This window comes from Aquarana catesbeiana, linkage group LG01 (assembly GCF_042186555.1).
Source record: "Aquarana catesbeiana isolate 2022-GZ linkage group LG01, ASM4218655v1, whole genome shotgun sequence".
Taxonomy (NCBI): domain Eukaryota; kingdom Metazoa; phylum Chordata; class Amphibia; order Anura; family Ranidae; genus Aquarana; species Aquarana catesbeiana.
Window position 1 is genome coordinate 673,836,162 of NC_133324.1, and position 23,906 is coordinate 673,860,067.

The window sequence follows — 23,906 nt, forward strand, 5'->3', positions numbered from 1 at the left end:
AGATTGTATCAGCAACTTCTCAGATTGCGAGGCTGAAAAGGGTTCATCTACCGTTGTTCCTCCGCAGAGGAGTCATCGGTTTGTCTTTCCTCCTGATCGCCTGAGGGTAACACCTCATCCTGTACCCACTGTTCCCCTTGCAAAGGGTCTAAGGTGGGGGAGGGGGATCTAACACGCTTCCTATCTATTTGAATGGAGGATGCGATTAAAGCCGCTAATCTTCCCTCTAGGTCCTGCAGGGCGGAGGAAAAGGCATCTTCAGTCACGTATACAGGGGCTGAGATGTGAGAAGCAGCTGCACCACCAATTTGTTCCAATGACTCACCCTGACTTGCCATATCTGGTATTTCAGGCGAGGTTGACAAGTGTGAAGACACGACTGGAGTTCCTAGCGCCTGGGGGTGAAATCTTTGATACTTTGTGGTGTCTTTTTTGGTACGCAAAGTCCTAAGCACAAAAGCAGAGGCACTATTTAAATGCACTATTTGCTGAACATAGTCTGACAGTATAATGCCGCTATACAAGTTCAGTCTAGTGCTGGGAAAAAAAAATGTCCTTCCATATTAGGAATGCCCGTTTTTGGACCCTTACATGCCCCATCTGTGTCCAGAGTCTAGCCAGCTTGCTTTCTCCTTGCTGCACAGCCGAGGAGAGACAGCTCCAAATAATATCTCCTCTCTGCACCTGCACCATGCGTCCTCGTGGACGTTTATGTCCCACACACGGCGGCGCTCCGCCTAGGCCCCCCCCTCCGTACAACCCGCCCCTCCTTTTGTTTGAAATTTCAAATGGCCTTCGTGTCCTGCAGAACCAACATGAGGGGTGGGGGGGGGTGGGAGAGGCAGAGCCCAAAGACAGCTGGCAGGGGAGTAAAACTTCTGGAGCCGAAACCAGGACCTCCGCACCCCCTGCGGCGGGGGGGTATTACAAGGGGCGCCACAATTGTTGATCCCTAACCCCTCACGGTCCCACCAGGGGGGAGAAATGCAGGATGGAAGATCTCTTGCCAGCAAGAGGAATCCCCACTGCGCAAGCTGCTGCTGCCACACATGGACTGGCACTGAGCTGAAGTGAAGACAACAGATAAGGTATGTGCATATACTCCCTCTAGTGAAGGATTTAAGGCATGACAACATTTTTTCCCTAAGGAAGAAAAATCATAGGTGGATTTTTTCCTTGTCAAAAGAGGTTTATTGAATATACAATGTTATAAAGATACATAAAGTAAGTTTACAAGGATCTATAAAGTAAGCTCATTGTTTTACAGTAGGGTTTATATAGGTAAATATCATGAAATTTCAAATATTAAACATTGGGTTCACGTAAACCTAAATTAAAGATATATATCATTTCCTTAGTTACTTTTGTATGTATTTAAATGATTTATACCTACTATACATATTGTTTACAAGTAGAGTGTATATAGGTCAAATAAATTCTGATAATGAGCTTTAATCGTAAGGTGGAGAAAAGGAAAGAGAAAGAAGAAAAAGGGTTGAAAGGTAGAGGTATGGTCCACAAGGTTGTCCCGCTCGTCAGTTTATTATTCTTTTTAGTTCTCTTTGAAGCCTTAGAATGGGTGTCTCTGTAAGTCATTTAATCTGTTACCATGGCAACAGGACAGAGTCATTGAAGTTTGACAGGAACTGTTGTTTTATTCAAGGATGCCAAAGTTTTTCAAATTTTGGAATTTGATTTTGATCGATGGCTACCATCTTAGCATGGGACATTGTATTATTCATTCTGTGAATTGTTTCTGCTAGTACCAATGTAGGAGATTTCCATGCCTTGGCCACTGTTTGTTTTGCAGCCGTTATTAGTTGGATCATAAGTTTGAATTGAGAGAGTGTCAACCATTCCGGTTTTAGATTAAGTAAAGTTAAATATGGATCTGGTTGTATTATTTTTTTAAATATTTTAGATGCAATCACGAAGACTTCCTTCCAGAAGGTTTGGATTACTAGGCACGTCCACCATATGTGTAAATATGTGCCTATTTCTGGGCATCCTCGAAAACAAAGAGTTGAGGTATTAGGTGAATATTTTGCCACTCTAGCGGGTACAAGGTACCAGCGAGTTAGGACTTTATAATTTGTCTCCAGTGCTAAGATGTTGGGTGAAGATGACTTAGATGTGAGCCATATGTTAGACCAGTCCGTGTCTTCTAAAGTTCGTCCCAGGTCCTCCTCCCACCTCTGAACGTAAGAGGGTCTATTAAGATTTGCTACTCCATATAATTGATTATAAAGTGATGAAATTGTACCTTTAGCAAATGGATCTTTTGTACAGATTGGATAATTGGGATAATGGTGTATCCCCCTTTAGGAATGGTGTATAGAAATTTTTGATTTGGAGATATCTAAATATCTCAGAGTTTGGTAGATCATATTTTTCTCTAAGCGATGGGAATGAAAGGAATGATTTAGATGCTATGAAGTCATTTAGTGTCTGAATGCCTGATGTTGTCCAAGCTTTAAAAGAATTTGGGTAGATCCATGCCGGATAAAAGGCCGGATTTCTGATAAAAGAAAGGAGAGGATTGTGTGGAGATTGTAACTGATATTTGGTTTTTAGTTTATCCCAGAGAGATAAGAAGTGTTTAGTTATGGGATTATGAATTTTAAAGCGGTCTTTAGGATCAAGCCATAATAAATTTGATATTAATAGAGGGTCATTTTCTGAAGCCTCTATAAATACCCATAATGGGATTTCCTGTTTTGCATGGTATTTGGACAGACTGGCCAAATGTGCTGCTCTGTAGTAGTCAGTAAAATTAGGGTATCCCAGGCCTCCTTTATTTTTGGGAAGATGTAGTGTGTGTATAGGTATACGTGGTTTAGAAGAGCCCCATATAAACAAAGTTGCTCTTTTTTGTACTATTCTCAAAAAATAGGAAGGAATTGGAATAGGGAGGACTCTGAATAGATAAAGCAATTTGGGTAGAATAGTCATTTTGATTGCATTAATCTTCCCTATCCAGGATAAAGGAAGTTGCGACCATTGTTTTATTAGATTTGTGATCTGTCTTAATACAGGAGGATAATTGGTTGAGAATAAGTCAGAATGAGATGCTGTTAAATGAATTCCAAGATATGGGATTGATTTTTCTGCCCATGTGAATGGGAGTGCAGCCCTAGCTGGGATCAATTCCATGTTTGTGAGTGAAATATTAAGCACTAGGCATTTCTTAGGATTAATCATAAGGCCGGATAGGGCTGCAAATCCATCAAGAGCTGGTATTAAGTTAGGACCAGAGACCTGTGGTGATGATAGAAAAAGTAATATATCGTCTGCAAATATACATAATTTGTGTGTAATACCTCCTACTTCAATGCCAGTTATAGTTTGGTTTGTTCTGATGTATTGGGCCATGGGTTCGAGTATAAGGGCAAATAATAAGGGAGATAATGGGCAACCCTGTCGGGTACCTCTTTCGATATTAAAGGCTTCAGATTTGTATCCAGCATATTTTATATAGGCTTTGGGTTTATTATATAATGCTTTGATCCATGTTAAAAAGTGGGGTCCAAAACCCCATTTTTGTAATGAATATTGCATATATTGCCAGGATACTGTGTCAAATGCCCTCTTAATATCGAGAGATAGAAAACATAAAGGGATTTTCCGTTTTTTGCAATATGTGCCAATAACACTGCCCTGCGTATATTATCGCCTGCCTGTCTATTTGGCATGAAGCCTACTTGATCTCTATGTATTAATTTTCCTATAATGCTATTGAGGCGTTTTGCTATTATTTTTGCTAATAATTTAATATCGAGGTTTAACAGAGAGATAGGCCGATAATTCACACAGGAAGTATCATCAGAAAGGGGTTTTGGGATCATACAAACAATTGCCATTAGCGTTTCTTGCCGAAAAGAATGTCCATCTAGAAGTTTGTTAAAAGTTTCAGTGAGAATGGGAGAGAGTATTTCTGAGAATGTTTTATAGTATAAAGCCGAGTAGCCGTCTGGGCCTGGTCTTTTGTTAAGTTTTAGGTCTTTTATGGCGTTAGCAACTTCATCTATAGTTATAGGCTCATCCAAACTGCTTTTTTGATTCTGAGATAACTCAGGTAAGGTTATTTTTGAGAAGAAGGATTCAGCTTCTATAGGATTAAATTCATTGTTTGTCTTGTATAAAGTTGCGAGATGTGAGTGAAATTTATGGACTATTTTAACTGGATTACAAGTGTAAACATTTTTTGATAATTTCAAACGTATTGGTTTGAAAGATTTGTTAGTTGAATTTAATGCCCGAGCCAAATATGTACCTGGTTTGTTTGTATTCATGTAGAAATTGTGTTTGGAGCGTTTGAGGGATTTATCAACTGACTCAGTGAGAAATAGATCGTATTCCAATCTAGATTTTTCCAGATGAGATTTTGTACTCTGAGATGGATTATCTTGAAATGATATGTAGGCTGCATTAAAATTGAGTTCTAGTTTTTTTGCTAGATTTTTGCGTTCCCGTTTAAATAGTGCCATTTGTCTTTGTATTGTACCACACAAGACAGGCTTATGAGCTTCCCACAGTGTTATTGGGGAGATGTCTGTTGTATTATTAATTGATATGTATTCCTTTAAAGCTTGTTCAATGGCCATCTGATGTAGTGGGTGTTTGAGCATTATGTCCGGTAAGTACCACGTTGGGTCATGCGCTTTTGGTATGGCTGAGGCTATAGTAGTGTATACTGCATCATGGTCAGACCACGGAATCGGAATTATATCTGATGCAATAATTTCTGGTATCATTCCTATTGTTAGAAAAATATGATCTATTCTGGTGAAGGTTTGATGAGGGTGCGAGAAATAAGTGAATTTCTTTTTCATTGGGTTACTTTCTCTCCATGAATCTACCAGATTGTATTTGGAAAGAAGTTGAGAAAAAGGTAATCTAGAGGTTATTTTGGATGGTGTAAAAGGTGATTTATCTAGAAATGGGAGGAGGACCTGGTTCGAATCCCCACACATTATCACTGTTCCTATTTTGTGTGTATTAATCACTTGTAATATATGTGAGAGGAATGGTGTAGATTGTTTGTTAGGAGCGTAGTAGGAAATCACCGTGATTGCTGTATCCATTATATAACCCATGAGTATCAGGTATCTACCTTCTGGGTCTTTAATTTCTGATGATAAGGTGAATGGTGTGGATCGGTGAAATGCAATTAGAGTTTCCCTTTGCTTGGTACAGGCAGAAGCCGTGTAAATTTGTTGATAAAAAGGAGAAATATATTTTGGAGTAGAATCTTTGGTGAAGTGTGTTTCTTGGAGGCATACTATGTGAGCCTTCTTGTTATGGAAAGTACGGAAGGCTTTGGTCCTTTTTTGAGGGACATTTATTCCCTGAACATTCAGGGAAAGTATATTCAGTGGTGCCATGGCAATAGATCAAATAGTTTTGACTTACTTTTTGTTATGCAGAGCTGACTGCGCAGATCAACCTGTGTGGACTGAAGAGATGAATAGATAGAAAAGAAACCAGTGAATTCTGGAGTAAAGAGTAAACAAAAAACATATGAGATTAGATGATACATTGTATAAATTATTTTTTGCAAGTAATCACAATTTACCCGTGAAAGAGAATAAATCTCTCTCTCAGGGGAATAAGTGCCTTCGTCACACTCCCACATAATATGGTTGGGAGAATGAGGAGGGCTAATGGGGGTACACGGATCTTCCGCTTACAGGAGAGAAGTGCTATGTCAAAAGACATCAAAATGATGTTTCATTAATTGGAGTGCAGAATATAGTTTTTGTTGAAATTATTTATTCCAGGGTGGTTGTATATGGTTAGTCTTGCCCTAGGCTAAATAATTCAGTTAGAAAGGTACTGTTAATAACTTTGGTATTGATGAAGATAGTTTGAATTATTTTGGGATTTTAACCCTTTTAGAGTAAACAATTACATATTTTATTCATATGTAACTGTTTAGATATGTTAACTCATAAAATTGAGGTTGTATTGCTTCAGATTAGAATAAACAAAAACATAATTCTAGGAACTAGTTAGGTAATAATATATTTGTTTTAAGAAAAGAAAGAAAAAGCTTCCATTACTTCTGGATTATTGAACATATTTGTCCTAAAAAGTAATAAATCTATTGTTATTACCTGATAATATATAACTGAACAAGAATTTCCTTATTTCACTTATATATTCTAAGGCTATATGAATCAGAAGTAATAAGAAATATAACTGGAATGTAACATGATCCCACACAGTGTGTGACTATCAGAATGCAGTTACATTCAGTTATAAATATAGGTTTTTTATAGAGAACCATCTCTTAGTATAATAAATGAAGAGATATCAGGAATTAGGATGTCAGTCCATTGAATCTTCTTGGTCCATGGATGATGTGGCATAACGGCCTCTTTTGTGAGAATGATGATTCCCATTTTGTTCTGAAATTTTCTGGGTGCTGCCTGAAGGTGAAGATGACGCCATTCTTCTGCGTGTGGGAGTGTTGCTGCTTGTGGGTTCTGTCAGATTTAATTTTAAAAGGGTTTGTTGTAGTTCATCTGCTGATCTGCTTCTGTAAATTGTACCTTGGTAGTTAAATCTGACTGAAAAGGGGAAGCCCCATTGATACATAATGTTGTGGCGTTGCAGTTCCATTAGTTGGGGTTTCATGGATCGTCTTTTAGTAATAGTAAGTTGGGATAGGTCAGCAAAAATTTGATAATTGTGTCCTTGAAAATTAAGTTCCTTTTTTTCTCTTGCAGCAATTAGTATTTGTTCTTTCGTTCTGTAATAATGAAATTTTGTGATTATATCACGTGGGGGTCCATCTTTCTTTTTGGCTGTGAGGGCTCTGTGTACTCTGTCCAGTTCTAAACGTTCAATAGGGATATCTGGCTTTAGTTCTTGTAATAGAGCAGTAATAGTAGATTGCAGGTCTGTCACAGTTTCAGGTATTCCCCTTATGCGCAAGTTTGAATGTCTGGCTCTATTTTCGTAATCTTCGAGCTTAGTTTGAAGTATTAATTTTTTTTTTTTTTTTTAATTGTTCCAATTCTGTTATATTTTCTTGGGTTGTAATTTCAATTTCATCCATTTTTATTTCTAAGGCTGTGGTGCGGTTTCCCAGCTCTCTTATTTCTTTGGTTAGGCTTTTTGTTATTTGGTCTGAGATTTGTTTTAAAGCCTTATGAAGCATCTTTTCAAAATGTAATAATATTACTGGGGATACTGAGGAGGCTTGTGGAGAAGTTTGTGAGAGGATTTGTTCTGTATCTGACTCAAATGGAGAGTGTTGCTGTGACATTTTCTGTCTGTGAGAGCACCCTGATGCTGTATCTTGTGAGGTGACTGGAGCTGCTTCAGCTGCAGTGAGTGCCTGTGAGCTCTTTGTGAGGTGATTTTTATTTCTGCCACGGTTTCCTCCCAGTACCATATTTCCTGCCCAAACTTTCACAGTTTGTTCCCTGGGGCAAAAAGGTTCAAATGGATACCTTTTGAGCCTGCAGGCTCCGCTTTGTCCTTCTCTTCTCTCCTCAGCGGTGTGGAGCTCTAACAATGCATGTCTGCTCCGCTAGGCTCCGCCTCCTGCCCCCCATAGGTGGATTTTTTCAGTTCCTATGCTTCTTCCCTTACCTTATCCTCGCCGCAGGATACTGCTGAAGTCAGACAGATCCAAACTTCACCCATCACGGTGGGCTGCGTTTAGCAAACCTTCAAGGACCGGGTCCCATTTTATCAGGGTTCCACTCCCTTGGACCTGTATAGCACCCCTCAGGAAAAACTTTAGGTAATGTGAGCATGACCAAAAAGCCCTGGGTCCTGACCTGCAAAAAGAGGCGTTACAGGCAAAACCTTGTGCCTTATATACGAGGCCCGGGTACCATCCACCTTGCCCTCAGTGGCACTTTGGATGGAATCCGGCCTGTGGAGGCTATTTAAATCCAGCATGGATCCCTCCTGGAGCTCCTCAGAGCACATCTTCACTCGTGACCAACACCTTAGACACTGGCAAAAAAACTGAGGTGTTCCCGGTATGGGAGGGGTTATATAGGAAGGCAACTTTCTGTTTAGGGTGTGCCTGCGTCCATCACCTGAAGGTGGCCTATAACCCACATAATAATTACTATGGTGCTCTGTGTCCCATGATGTACGATAAAGAAATTCAGAACACAGATTTTCCATGATGCAGTTGTTTGTAAAATGCACAAAGTTGAATGATACATGCATTTTAAGGTTTTTCACTTCAATTGGCTGGCTCAACTCAGCAAGTAAATTCACTAAATGCAGCATCTCCTATTTTTTAACAAAACTGCCATATTGGCAATAAGCTGTAATAATGCAATCGTTCTGGATTTACCTTTTTCAGTAAAAAAATTAAAAAAACATTACATGAGATCATGTATTATAACATTAAACAATTAAAGTGCAATATTAAAACAGGGTGGATAATGAACATGTACACATACCTTTCCCAACAGAGTCTTATTAGTGCCCAGTTTATGCTGTTCAATACTCTTTCTCACATAGACCTTTTCTACAGGAGTTAAATCTTCCTTCAGGAGAGCCAGAAGTTCCTTTAGTTGCTCATTTTCATTTTCTGATCCTGCATGCAAGCTGAATCGGATAACATAAAGGTGATATTTCTACAAAATGATGCTTTAAAATCATGCTTGATGTACACAGCTCGTTTCATAAGGGCCTTAGTGTCTACACGTTTATTGGACTCCAGCACAGACTTTAGTGATAACACAATACAAAATCTGAACTCCAGGCAGCTTAAAAAACAAAAACAATACAGTTAAAGTGGTTGGAAATCCTCACATATACTCAGTGAAGTGACTGGCCTCAGGTGATACAGAGATGAAACAAATCCTGCTGGAGCTGAAGTTACATCAGTGAGGAAAGCTCTGAGGGCTGATTGGAGGGACACCACCCTTCCACATAGCACACAGGAATAGAGCTGAGGCTGTCAATCACAAGCTGTGCCCTCCCTGTCACCATTTTTCTCTTGGTGTCAGGAAAACCTGTCAGAAGTGACTTATGCTTAAAGCAGAGGAAGGAGTCAGCAGACAGAAATGACACTTAGTGCTCCTAGTTGAGACAAGTATACACCATAGAGGGATGTGCTTTATTCATATTTCAAGTCTGAGGTTTACAATCAGTTTAAATGTTCTTTAAAAAAATAAATCAAATGTATTTTTAAACAGACCTAGATAAGGTATATTGATTTTTCCTAGTATCAGTCTCCTCCAGTTGACTGCATGGCAATACTCAAAGTAGACAAAGCCAGTCAGGCTCTGCTGAAGCGCACATGTGCAGACAGGATTGGAAAGCAGAGTAATGGGCTCAGTAGTGTCCTGCTACTGATTTGACTCTCTTATCAATCAGCAAGAAGGGAGTCATTTGACCCGGTGTTCTTGACTGCTGCAGGGATAGTTCAGGAACTGGCTGTCATCTCAGACAGGGGTGCCTGGATCCTAAAAACTGTCTGCAGAACTGAAAATCCTTTGACAGGTAAAACAGTTTCCCTATTTCAACTGGGTATTTATCTGTTTTTCTAAAGTTCAGCTTTGAGGTAGCCAAATAATCCATATAAACCCATGTATGTGTTTTTATTTATCATTTTTTTATGTGTGACAGTGACAATTTAAAGAACAAGTATTGTGTACTTTCAGTTATCACATATTGTTAGCTATTACTGCAGTGTTTATCTACAACTTTAAGGCCTCATGCTTCTTGGGTGTCTAATGCCACTTTTAAAGTGGTAGCAAACTCTGTTTTATTATTTTTACCTACAGGTGTGCTTATAATAAGGCTTACCTGTAGGTAAAATGAATATCTCCTAAATGTGCACTGTTTAGGAGATATTCTAGCGAGCAGCCGTTGGGGACATCACCTGCGCATGCACTATGAAGGAATAACATATCTGGGCCATCCCTTTTGTGATGTGTGCTGTGGAGGGCTTTATTTTACGGTAAGTCTTTCATAATGTGCTAGTATGTGATGCATGCTAGCACATTATGGCTTTATATTGCAGAGTAAACTTTTATTTATTTTTTACTATGATTATTGGGTGGGGGAGCCTGTTCAATAAATTCAGGCACAATCCCCTAAATAAATTAAAAATGGGAAAAAGGGAGTATTTCCCATATCTCCCCAGTAAGGGGGATTTGGGGAAATGGGGATTTTAACATGCCTTAACATTCTACCTATTTAAAGTGAAGCGCCAATTGGTTTTCTGAAAAATAAGTCAGTAGCTACAAAAAACTGTACCGGGATCAAGTGCTGTACTCAACCGGGGGTGCGCCGGGGACCATTTATGGTCCTCAGCATCTTAACTGTGGGCAATCGGCTTGGCAGCTTGCGGTTGCGCATTGTAAATGGTCCTGCAATGAATCTGACTTGTCCCAGAAGACTGCGGGGAGGGGGGGGAGATGGTAGAACTTCTGTTCAGATCGCCTAGGTGCCCCCCCAAAAATGGCAAAGAGGAGTGGGGGAGGAGGCCTTAAAGTGGTAGTAAACCTCTGGGTGATTTTTTTTTTTCTGACCTGAAAGGTAATGTCATAATGTGCTAGTATGCATTGCATACTAGCACATTATGTGAAACCTACCTGAAAACGAAGCCCTCCAGCGATGCGTTGTCACCACTGGAGGCCATTTCTATCTTCACCCGGTCTCCCTTCTGGGTCCGCGGACTCCGGCTCTGTGACTGACCGGAGCCGCGGTGAAGTCACCCCCGTGCATTCACAGGGAAGCCGCCATTTACGGCACAGGATGCGCTGGTGACGTCATAGGCTGCATATACATTAAATATCTCCTAAAAGTTTAGGAAATATTTACAGTACCTATAGGTAAGCCTTATTATAGCCGATCCCTTTTGGGTGGAGTTCCGCTTTAAGGAGCAATCTGGAAACAGTATAATCTTGAATTGTATTTCATATATGTATATACAGTATATGAGAATGTGACTGCAGTTAACAATACAAATAGAATTCCTGCAAAGAGCTATTTTCAACACTGAAAGCAACCCAAAGATGTAAATTACCTGTGAGGAAGAATAGGCCTTGCGATTTTTCTGATACTTCCAACTCGAATAAACTGCTCAAATCCTAGATTAAGCAATCTGTTTGAAACACAAAATATTATTGCCTAAATGTTGAAAGAGGTTGGTCGTTATACTGTCTTTAACACTCTGAACACGTGTCTAAATTCTTCAGTTTAGACATTTTGCATCTGTGTAACAGCAACTAGAACATACGCAAAGAAAGAGTTGTTCCATGTTTTTTTTGGAAAAAATAAAAAATAAATTGCTTGTAAAATCCGAAAAGATTGCTGTGTGACCAACCTGATTATCTATGTGCCTTAGCTAAACAAAATGATCATGGCACCTGTAACAGAAAACAAGTGAAACCCCTCTTTACCACCAGCACACAAGGATTGTATGCAACACTTTACGTGGCTAAAGGTATACATAAAATCACAGGGTAATGCTGTTGTGTTTCTTTAAATACTTGAATTTATGTTAATAAAAGCATTACAAATTATTCAGTCTCTGCTGTATGCACATATGCTGACAGTAAACATGTTAACAGGGGGAAACAATAGTGATCAGTGATTACATTGTGTTTTGCTGCTTCTTCATTTTTCAAACAGCAGGCGGTGAGCAGGAAAAGTGTACCACTGTAGTTCTCATCTATAACAAAGAACACCTGGCTATGCTATCTGTCAGAGGTGTCTGGAGACAAGGCAAGCTCACACGTGCATTAAAACACTGGGAGAAATTCAGTAAAACAATACATACCCTTTTCTGGTAATATGGCCATATTAAAGCAGTTTTAAACAGCTGAATTAAAAAAAAATTTTTTTTCCTTACCTGCAAGGTAATGTCATAATGTGCTAGTATGCATCTCATACTAGCACATTATGTGACACTTACCTGAAAACAAAGCATTCTAGTGATGTGATGTCATCGCTGGAGGCCGCTTCCATCTTCACCCGGTCTTCCTTTGGGGTCTGCGGACTCCGGCCGTGTGACTGGCCGGAACCGCGATGAAGTCACTCGCACGCATGCACAAGGGAGCCACCGTTTACGGCACAGGACTCTGAAGGAATGGCTCCGGCGGCCGTTCTTTCAGAGTCCTGTGCCGTAAACGGCATGCACCGGTGATGTCACTGGCTGCATGTACAGTATATATCCTGAACGGTGCACGTTTAGGAGATATTTACACTACCTATAGGTGAGCCTTATTATAGGCTTACCTATAGGTAAAATTTAGTGATGGAAGTTTACTTCAACTTTAAAATGGCTTGTGCCAGATTCAAAAAGCCCTGTCGTCAGTTTCCATAGCTTTACCAACAGGTGTGGCAGATTCAGGTAGTTCTTAATGGCGTTACTTTTAGAAAGTAGTGCTATTACTGAACTAAATTCAAAAATAATTACCAACTGTTCTTAGAAAACAAAACTGGAGGTAATAAAGATCTACCTAAACTTGGCATGCAGAGACAGTCAGAGTGCACTTTGTTTGCCACGTCTAACCCTTTTTAACCCCACCACTTGTCACTAGTTGTCAAGGACAGGCCCAGAGAAACCAGTGATGATGGTCTGGGGAAGCCTGACAGGGAAACAGAGACTTGTTGAGTATATCCAGGCGGTCCTTGGGTTACAAACAAGATAGGTTCAGTAGGTTTGTTCTTAACCACTTCAGCCTGGAAGGATTTACCCCCTTAATGACCAGGCCATTTTTTGCGATACGGCAATGCGTCGCTTTAACTGACAATTGCGCTGTCGTGCGACGCTGTACTATGGTTGCCACCTCATCCCTTTAAACCCGAACACATATTAATTACACAGGTTCCGTGGCTGGTAATTAAGGTGGTAATTAAATTCACTTGGTGCCTTATCTGCATTAAATTAGCCTCAGAACTTGTGTAATTCAAAGGTGTTCGGGTTTAAAGGGATGAGGTGGCAACTCTATGCTGTACCCAAACAAAATTGTCGTCCTTTTTTTCCCACAAATAGAGCTTTCTTTTGGTGGTATTTGATCACCTCTGTGTTTTTTTTTGCGCTATAAACAGGAAAAAAGAGCAACAATTTTGAAAAAAAAACAAACACTTTTTTATTTTCTGCTATAATTCATATCCAAAAAAATATATATAAAAAAACAAAATTTATTCATCAGTTTAGGGCAATGTAAATTCTGCTACATATTTTTGGTAAAAAAAAAATAAAAATAAAAAAAATCGCAATAAGTTTATATTGATTGGTTTGTGAAAAAGTTATAACATTTACAAAATAGGGGAAAGATTTAGGGTCTTTATATATTTTTAAATTGTTTTTACTAGTAACGGGTGCGATTTTTAGCGAGACTACGACATTGCGGCGGACAAATCTGACCCAAAGTGACACTTTTTGGTGATTAGTGACAACAACACAGTGATCAGTGCTATAAAAATGCACTGATCACTGTATAAATGGCACTGGCAGGGAATGGGTTAACATTAGGGGGCGATCAAGGGGTTAAGTGTTCCCTAGGGAGCAGAGGCGGATCCAGAGTCTAGTCTCGGGAGGGGCACTGCCAGAAAATACGTTTTTTTGGCGGCAATTTATCGGTGAAATGGCTGGTGTTGGCGCTTCAATCATCCTGACACCATGGTTGTTATGGTGTCAGGATGATTGAGGCGCATTATTTTATTATTACATTGTTATATAAAATGAAATAGTTAAATTCACCATAATGCAGAATCAGTGGAAGCCCTGTGCGTGTCACTTGCCACCGTCGCCTGCCACCAAATGGGGACTTTCACTTGCCACGCCACAAGTTGCGGACTGTCACTTGCCACATCACCTGTCACAAGTTGTAGATTGTCACTTGCCACCAGATGCGGATTGTCAATCGCCACGTCACCTGTCACAAGTTGCGGACTGCCACTTGCCACCGTCGCCTGCCACCATATGCGAATTGTCACTTGCCACGTCACCTGTCACAGGTTGCAGATTGTCACTTGCCACAAGTTGCGGATTGTCACTTGCCACGTCACCTGTCAAAAGTTGCGGATTGTCACCTGCCACGTCACCTGTCACTCGTTGCCGATTGTCATTTGCTGCTAAGGTGGGGATTGTCTCTTGCTGTGTCCCAGAGTCAGGCAGCAGAGATATGATGTAATCTCTCTGTTGCCCGCGGCTGCCTGCACAGTGAGGGCAGAACTGCAGGGCGGGTGGTGAGAGATGATGTCAGGTTCCCCTACAAAATCTGTTTCCCCTGGCTCTCGGCTGAGATCGGAACTCCTCCCCTCCAGCCCTCTGCACTGCTGCTCCTCCTACTCTCCCCCGAATGCTAATCATCCTTCTACCGCCCCCGCGAACGTCCACCTTCCAGGTGATATTGTCGGACTAATAATGGTGACATAATAGGAATAGGGACCGCGGGGAGAACTTCCAGTGTCTGTACCGAAATAGGTTTCCCCAAAAAACTGGGGACGCGCACAGGGGTGGTAAAAAGATGATTAGCATTCGGGGGAGAGTAGGAGGAGCAGCAGTGCAGAGGGCTGGAGGGGCAGAGTTCCAATCTCAGCCGAGAGAGGGGAAACCGATCTCGGCACAACACCGGCCCGCCCGATCTCTCACCCGCATCTAATTTCTTGGGGGGTTGCCATGTTGCCCCCTCCCCCAGGATCCGCCCCTGCTAGGGAGGTGTTTCTAACTGTATGGGGGACGGACTGACTCGGAGAAGAGAGAGATCACTGTTCCTGATTACTAGGAACAGCTGTCCTCTCTCTCTCCTCCCTTGTCAGAACAGGGATCTGCCTTGTTTACACTGGCAGATCCCTGTTCTGCCTCTCTTTCCCATGATCGTGGGTGGCCAGCGGCGGGCGCGCACCCTCAAAACCTAGTGCATGGATCACCGTACATGTACAGTGATTAGTGCAGGTAAGTCAACCTGCCCCAGTATAACTGCCACGGCTGGTCGGGAAGTGGTTAAAGGGGTTGTAAAGGTTTTTCATCTTAATGTTTTCTATACATTAAGATAAAAAAACCTTCAGTGTGTGGCAGGCCCCCTCAGCCTCCCTAATACTTACCTGAGACCCATCTTTATCCAGCGATGTTGCAGGAGTGCCTCGGTGGTCCAGGACTCTCCCTCCTGAATGGCTGAGACACAGCAGCGGCGTCATTGGCTCCCACTGCTGTCCATCAAAGTCAGTTAGCCAATCAGGAGAAACAGGGGGCGGGGCTCTGTCTGAATGGACACACGGAGCTGTGGCTCGGCTTGGGTGATATGGGGAAACTATAGCACAGCTTGCTATGGGGGAACCCAGCAGGAAGGAGGGGCCAGGAGAACCGAAGAGGCACCCGAGAAGAGGAGGGTCTGGGCTGCTCTGTGCAAAGCCACTACACAGGGCAGGTAAGTATAACATGTTTGTTATTTTTAAAGAAAAAAAAATGAGACTTTAGTATCACTTCAAGTTGAATTTGTATGTAAGTTGGAAAAAGTACATTTTTATAAAAGTGTAACTCCAGCCTAAAAAATAATTTTTACGTTTTGGATAGATAGCATTGAGAAGGATTAACACCCTGTAACTTTTTTTTGCGGTCTGTGCCCCTGTTCAAAAGATTTCACCTCACTTTCCGTCCCCGTGACAATTGGATTTGAAACATTTTGGTTTGTCGGGGAAACGAGGATTGGTGATAAAGCTTCAGTGGAGACACCTTTTTCCCATGATAACTCTTATATGAGTGAATTTCCCCTACTAGGGGTAGATTTCCTCTCAATTCCTAATGTCTCCCTCTGTTTATAAGTATGAGTCGTATGTAAATCATATGTTTGTAACGCAGGGACTGCCTGTAACATCGTTTAAACTGTGGTCCCCAAACTGTGGCCCTTTGGTTGCTTTTATCCAGCCCTTGGGGCATTATTCTCCCCCGTCAGCAACAGTAGGGAATAGTTCTTGCCACTGACAGCGGCAATGGTGCACTAGTCCTCTCACTGACAACTATGGCACACTATTCCTCCCCTTGATACCAAAGTTGGGGTACTATACCTCCCACTGAAACCAATGATGGAGCACTATTCCTCCAACTGACACCAATGATGGGTTTAATTCCACTGACGCCAGGACATTTTCTTCTCCCACTGGCCACAGTCCACCTCCCCTAAAGTTTGGAGAAAAGGAAACTGGCCCTTTATTTAGAAAGCTTGGAGACCTCCGATTTAAAATAAACAACTAAAAGTCATCCATAGAATTGCTACATATTCAGATCCATTAAGTAAGTTCTTCTGTTTCCAACAAATCCTATTTTAACAAATGAAAAGTATCTAGGAGTGCAGTTAAATCTGTGTGTTATACAGCTCCATTTATATCTAAAAGTTAATATTATTTACACAAATTATCTTTGGTCTTTTAGGATGTAAAGAAACTTGCTAATGAAGAAGGGGGGGGGGGGGTAATAGTAACCTGGGTATGAGACCAGAAGAAAAATAATGCTAATTACTAAAATTCACTTAGGTCTTGTCATGCTGCCATGTCTTCCATATATAATGGGAGGGAGTAATTAGAAGATAACACTGAACTTGTCTGGTACAGGGCAGACCTGCTGAGAGATATTTTAATCCAATGATATGTAAATGAGGGCGTTTATTGTCAGAGGTGCTCTGCCTAGTGCCTTGTTATAGGACATGCCTCAAGCATCATTCCAGATATTTTACACAAAGTGTTCATTCAGACTCTATAGCTTTCCAAATTAAAACACATTGATTTCTTTATCATACAACATTCTGTTTACTGTACATAGAAAATACACATCATCAACTAATTCATGCAGACAATAAGTTCTATGTTAAGAAAAAAACAAAGATCAAACCAAACCAGTGGAAATTACTAGTATAATAAATGAAAGTGTATGCCAAGGAAAAACATAAAAATAAACAGCATGCAGTGTATCTATGCAACATATGTACATTTTCTGTGTTTTATCCCTTTAACCCTTTTGCTGCCAGAGCCATTTTTGTACACGTTTAAAAATTATAGGCCTGATGAATAGTTAAAACCCAAACATCGTACATTTTCTGAAAGCAGGGACCCCAGTGAATAAAATACTTCTACTTCCAAATTTTTATGTCACACAATATTAGTGCAATGGTTTAGTTAAACTTGCAAAAGTGTAACTAAAGGTAAAACTTTTTTTATTTGTTTTTAATAGAATGGCGAGGAGTTAGAACTGTTGTCAGTTTTTATTGCTGAAAGAAAGAAAAGTGAAAGAAAACCCCAAATTTCGGGTTGACGCCAGAACAGGGGAAGTCTTCCAATAGGGACACTAGTTCTGATGACACACCAGGATTTCCTCACGTTAGAAGGATTTCCTTTTATTTTATTATATAAATTAAAAAAAAGAATGAAAATTTAGAAAAATACTTTTTGATATAAAAACATATCCAATAAAAACATGTAATTTCTTCATAAATTTTGGACAAAATGTATTCTACTACATCTTTGGTAAAAAAAAAAAAAAAAAAAAAAAAATCTCAATAAGTGTATACTGATTGGATTGCATGAAAGTTACAGCATCTACAGACTATGGTATACATACACACACACACACACACACACACACACACACACACACACACACACACAGTATATATACACATACACACAGTATCTTACAAAAGTGAGTACACCCCTCCTCACATTTTTGTAAATATTTTATTCTTCTTTTCATGTGACAACTCTGAAGAAATGACACTTTTCTACAATGGAAAGTAGTGAGTGAAACAGTGTAAATCTGCTGTCCCCTCAAAATAACTCAACACACAGCCACTAATGTCTAAACCGCTGGCAACAAAAGTGAGTACACCCCTAAGTGAAAATATCCAAATTGGGCCCAAAGTGTCAATATTTTGTGCAGCCACTAGGAACGGACTGACCATTAGGGCACTCGGGCGCCGTCCGAGGGCCCGGTTTCAGGGTCTTGGCAGTCTTCTTATAGCCCAGGCCATCTTTATGTAGAGGAAAGAGAAAGGCTCCTAAGTGCATTGGTTAAAAGATTTATTACAACCCCCGGGGCCGGATGGCTTCTCAGTCTCTTATTATAAAAAGTTTGCCCCACTGTTGGCACCCCACATACAAAAATGATTTACTGCTCTTAGCGACTGGGGGGCACTTGATGCAGATTCTAATAGAGCTCGTATATGCTTGATCCCTAAACCGCTATGATCCCTATCCCTAAACCGGATAAGGATCATAGCGATGTGGCAAACTACCGTCAGATATCGCTGATTAATAAACTACTCACAGAAATATATGAAACCAGTTTAATACATTTTTGGCGCAATACATTCATATATGTGGGATTTGTTACGGGGCGACAGGCTACAGACCAGATCTGATGGGCCATAGACCTGGTCTCTGTCCTGCGCTCTAATTGGGATGGGATGGGTGCTAGGCGAGGAATGTTGCCGTCTTTGGACCTTCACAAGACCCTTACCTGGCCCTTCCTCTTCCACATATTGAGAAAATAGATTTGCAGACCAAAATTTTTAAGTCTTATCGGTACACTATATTCTAACCTTCGGCTAACATTCTCGCATATGGGCGCAAATCTGACCTTTTACAGATAAGGACAGGAACTAGGCAGGGATGTCCCTCTCTCGCCTCTCCTCTTTATCTTGGTGATAGAATCCTTGGCTGTGGCCATTCGAGCTAACCCCAATATTCACGGTGTCCCTAGTGGCGGCAAGACTCACTTTCTTTGCCGACAATTTGTTACTATTTATAACGGATCCTATCACAACCCTGCCTAATTTATTTGCTACACTTTCTAGGTTTGAAACTGTGTCAGGACTGCAAGTCAACCAATCTAAATCAGAAGCGTTGGACATAAATCTTCCCGACTCGGTACGGGACACGGTACAGAGGTCCTATCCCTTTAAATGGTGTACACAAGCACTTCCTTATCTTGGAGTTAAACTCACTCAGGACATTTCCACAATGTTTGAGGTTAACTGTATCCCCCTTTATAACTCCACTGAACAAGAATTAAAGAACTGACAGATACATGAGCTTTCCTGGATGGGTAGAATAGCGGCCATTAAGATGACAGTTCTCCTTCGAATCCTATATTATTTTCGGTCACTGCCGATTCCAATACCATTTATATGCTTTAAAAAACTTCAATCGCTGGTTTAAAAATTCATTTGCAGGGTAGTGGATGTAGGGTGGCCCATTCCACTCTGTATATCCCCAAGTGGAGGGGCGGAATGGGATTTCCTCATTTTTTGAGGTACTACAGGGCTGCTTAATTCGTACAACTCTACCAAATGTTCTCTACAACATACCAACCTGACTGGGTACAGTTGGAGGCGCAAGCTAGTCCCTCGCTGCCTATGGACCTCCTGATGTGGCTCCCGACAAGAGAACGTCGGGCTATACTAAGTCCTTCCTTATCTCACTCCCAACATCTCTGGGACAGGGTGTGCATATTGTACCCACTGAGGACTCCCATTCCCCTGTGGCCCATGTACTTAATAACCCGCATTTTCCTCCAGGACAGAATCCACAACAATTCACGTGGTGGGTTAACAAATGCCTTTACAGGACAGCACACTTTATATATCACAAAGGGATTAGGCCACAGTCTTATTTTCTGGAGACACTACAGATGCCCCAGACGGAATATGTCTGTACCAAATTATTCATATTAGAAAATCCCTGGGTACTGATCAGATAGACATAACCACTAGGACCTTGCTTGAAAATAAATGCATATGTGCACCTGAGTCACGTGGGGGGATCTCGGAGCTCCATGTCCTCTTCAATACTCAACAAACTAAACCCTCATACCAAACGGCATGGGAATCAGATCTAGGCGAGACTGTAGAGGAGGAGTTTTGGAGCAGTGGTCGACCATGGTGCACAGAGGTTCCTTGCTGGAAGCGAATTACAAGGTGCTGTCCAGATGGTACCTGGTCCTGGGAGGCTGGCGAGATTGTACCCTGGCAGTTCACCCCTTTGATTCAGAGGGTGCGGGCGAGAGAGTACTATGTTCCATGTTTGGTGGTCCTGTCCCAAGGTCCAGCGCTTTTGAATCAGAGTATTCACTCTGGTTTATTCAGTGACAGGACAAAATATACCTAAAAATCCTAAAATGATGCTGTTTGCGGACCTGCTGGACGAGATCCCTAGACATCTCCAATCTCTCATCTTTTTCATTTTTACAGCAGCTAAAATTACAATAGCGTGAGCATGGAAAACCCCAGTGGTCAGTCTCGCACTAGTAAAACACAAACTTTCTTGGATCATGGTCAATGAAAAATTGACCAGCATCCTCAGGGACAGCCAGCCAGATTTGATAGGATGTGGTCCCCCTGGATTAAATACCTCCAAGCCCCATGGTTCCTCTGAGCTCTTTTCTTTTCACTCCTTCCCTTTTTCTCTTTTTTTTTATGTTCAATGGTATTTACCTTATGGATGCAAATGGAGAGTCCTGGAGCCTCTCATTTTTCAATGCCAATGTGGGAGCTACGTAAAGTAACTTGAAGTACCAGATCAACCTTGGGAATAAGTGCTCCCATCTCTAGTTAAGCTATAGATGCTATAGTTTGATCAAATGTTACAGGGATGAGTTTTGGAGTAATATTTCTGAATCGTTTATACCACAGAATAATTATGACCATACCTTATATGCTCAGGCAGGCAGTAGCCTAATTCAATTGAATTCATCTTTTACAATTGATTTTGTATTACAGTGTGGACGGAAAGTATTCAGACCCTCTTAAATTTTTCACTCTTTGTTATATTGCAGCCATTTGCTAAAATCATTTAAGTTCATTTTTTTCCTCATTAATGTACACACAGCACCCCATATTGACAGAAAAACACAGAATTGTTGACATTTTTGCAGATTTATTAAAAAATAAAAACTGAAATATCACATGGTCCTAAGAATTCAGACCCTTTGCTCAGTATTTAGTAGAAGCACCCTTTTGATCTAATACAGCCATGAGTCTTTTTGGGAAAGATGCAACAAGTTTTTCACACCTGGATTTGGGGATCCTCAGCCATTCCTCCATGCAGATCCTCTCCAGTTCTGTCAGGTTGGATGGTAAACGTTGGTGGACAGCCATTTTTAGGTCTCTGAAGAGATGCTCAATTGGGTTTAAGTCAGGGCTCTGGCTGGGCCATTCAAGAACAGTCACGGAGTTGTTGTGAAGCCACTCCATTATTTTAGCTGTACGCTTAGGGTCATTGTCTTGTTGGAAGGTAAACCTTCGGCCCAGTCTGAGGTCATGAGCACTCTGGAGAAGGTTTTTGTTCAGGATATCCCTGTACTTGGCTGCATTCATCTTTCCCTCGATTGCAACCAGTCGTCCTGTCCTTGCAGCTGAAAAACACCCCCACAGCATGATGCTGCCATCACCATGCTTCACTGTTGGGACTGTATTGGACAGGTGATGAGCAGTGCCTGGTTTTCTCCACACATACCGCTTAGAATTAAGGCCAAAAAGTTCTATCTTGGTCTCATCAGACCAAAGAATCTTATTTCTCACCATCTTGGAGTCCTTCAGGTGTTTTTTTTTAGCAAACTCCATGCGGGCTTTCATGTGTCTTGCACTTAGGGGAGGCTTCCATCGGGCCACTCTGCCATAAAGCCCCAACTGGTGGAGGGCTGCAGTGATGGTTGACTTTCTACAACTTTCTCCCATCTCCCGAATGCATCTCTGGAGCTCAGCCACAGTGATCTTTGGGTTCTTCTTTACCTCTCTCACCAAGGCTCTTCTCCCCCGATAGCTCAGTTTGGCCGGATGGCCAGCTCTAGGAAGGGTTCTGGATCTTCCCAAACGTCTTCCATTTAAGGATTATGGAGGCCACTGTGCCCTTAGGAACCTTAAGTGCAGCAGAATTTTTTTTGTAACTTTGGCCAGATCTGTGCCTTACCACAATTCTGTCTCTGTGCTCTTCAGGCAGTTCCTCTGACCTCATGATTCTCATTTGCTCTGACATGCACTGTGAGCTGTAAGGTCTTATATAGACAGGTGTGTGGCTTTCCTAATCAAGTCCAATCAGTATAATCAAACACAGCTGGACTCAAATGAAGGTGTAGAACCATCTCAAGGATGATCAGAAGAAATGGACAGCACCTGAGTTAAATATATGAGTGTCACAGCAAAGGGTCTGAATACTTAGGACCATGTGATATTTCAGTTTTTCTTTTTTAATAAACCTGTAAAAATGTCAACAATTCTGTGTTTTTCTGTCAATATGGGGTGCTGTGTGTACATTAATGAGGAAAAAAATGAACTGAAATGTTTTTAGCAAATGGCTGCAATATAACAAAGAGTGAAAAATGTAAGGGGGTCTGAACTTTCCGTCCCCACTGTATAGTCATTATAATAGTATTAACGATCTGATGCTTGGTTACCCTTGAGGGTGCATGGATCTTTCTATATCAGTATAATATTTGTATCCTAAGAAATTAGTTAAACTTAGTTAAACTTTTGAACAAAAATCTATTGCAAAAAAAAAATGTATTACAGGCACAATGGGATTAAAAACACTTACAAGATAGTAAGAGGTCATAGGTATATAATTATTAGTCCTCCTGTGGATCGCTGTAATCCTCGTCTGTCTGGGGGAGAAAGCCGTCCTGCAGCTGTCAGAGTCCCTGGTGACGTGGATTGGCGAGGAGGTGAAGATGCGATGAGGCGGCCGGGTTATGGAACCAAGCTGGAACGGCCGCTGTAACATCTGGTGAATGTGGTGGGTGGTAACATGTTTCGGAGCATGCACAGCTCCTTCGTCAGAGAGGTCTGACGAAGGAGGAGGACTAATCATTATATGCCTATGACCTCTTACTATCTTGTAATCCCATTGTGCCTGTAATACATTTTTTTTTTGCATTAAGATTTTTATTCAAAAGTTTAACTAAGTTTAACTACCAGTAATTTGTTAGGATACAAATATTATAATATTAACCACTGCACTTAGAGGCGCCTTTCTCTTTCCTTTATGACCCTCCAGAGCTGCTTCTTCTATACAAAGTGTTGCCTTCAGTGCCATCCCTCCACTGCTACAAAGGACCAGATACCCAGCCTCACCAGAGCGCCCTCATCTCTCCCTCTTTTCTGCATCCTTATATAAAGCAACAATTCTTTTTTTCAGATCCTCAGAGAGTTCTTTGCCATGAGGTGCCATGTTGAACTTCCAGTGACCAGTATGAGAGAGAGAGGGATAACACCAAATTGAACACACCTGCTCCCCATTTACACCTGAGACCTTGCAACACTAACGAGACACATGACACCGGGGAGGGAAAATGGCTAATTGGGCCAAATTTGGACATTTTCACTTAGGGTTGTGTACTGACTTTTGTAGCCAGCGGTTTAGACATTAATGGCTGTGTGTTGAGTTATTTTGAGGGGACAGCATATTTACAAGCTGTACACTTACTACTTTCATTGTAGCAAAGTGTCATTTTTTCAGTGTTGTCACATTAAAAAATAGAATAAAATATTTACAAAAATGTGAGATACTGTGTGTGTATATATATATATATATATATATATATATATACACACACAGTAGAATGGAATATATATATATATATATATATATTTTTTTTAAACTACTAATGGCGGTGATCAGCGACTTATAATGGAACTGTGATAGTGCGGGTAGCAACCTGACACTGACGCTGAGAAGGAACTGACTAACTGCCACTATCATCAATAGCGCCACTAATACAGTGATCAGTGCTAATAGTATACGCTGTCACTGTACTAATGACACTGTTTGGGAAGGGGTTAACATCTAGGGCGATCAAGGGGTTAAACGTGTGCCCAACAATGTGTACAGTGTGTAGTATGTGCTGCTTTTTACAAAAAATCCCTTTTTTTCTGATCACCACTTTGCAGGGCTAAGAAACAGAGTGATTGTTCCCTCTGTAC

At 41.1% G+C, this 23,906-nt stretch overlaps 1 protein-coding gene across 1 annotated transcript in view; it reads right to left on the minus strand.

The window, feature by feature from the left end:
* The window catches only part of ZGRF1 (zinc finger GRF-type containing 1), a 263,034-nt gene that overhangs the window by 55,261 nt on the left and 183,867 nt on the right, over positions 1–23,906 (minus strand). Inside the window, exons 21-22 of the mRNA XM_073602703.1 lie at positions 11,015–11,092; positions 8,436–8,583 (exon numbers count right to left, since the gene is read on the minus strand). Of these exons, the coding sequence (XP_073458804.1) occupies positions 8,436–8,583; positions 11,015–11,092 (226 nt within the window). The remainder of the gene's footprint in view (positions 1–8,435; positions 8,584–11,014; positions 11,093–23,906) is intronic.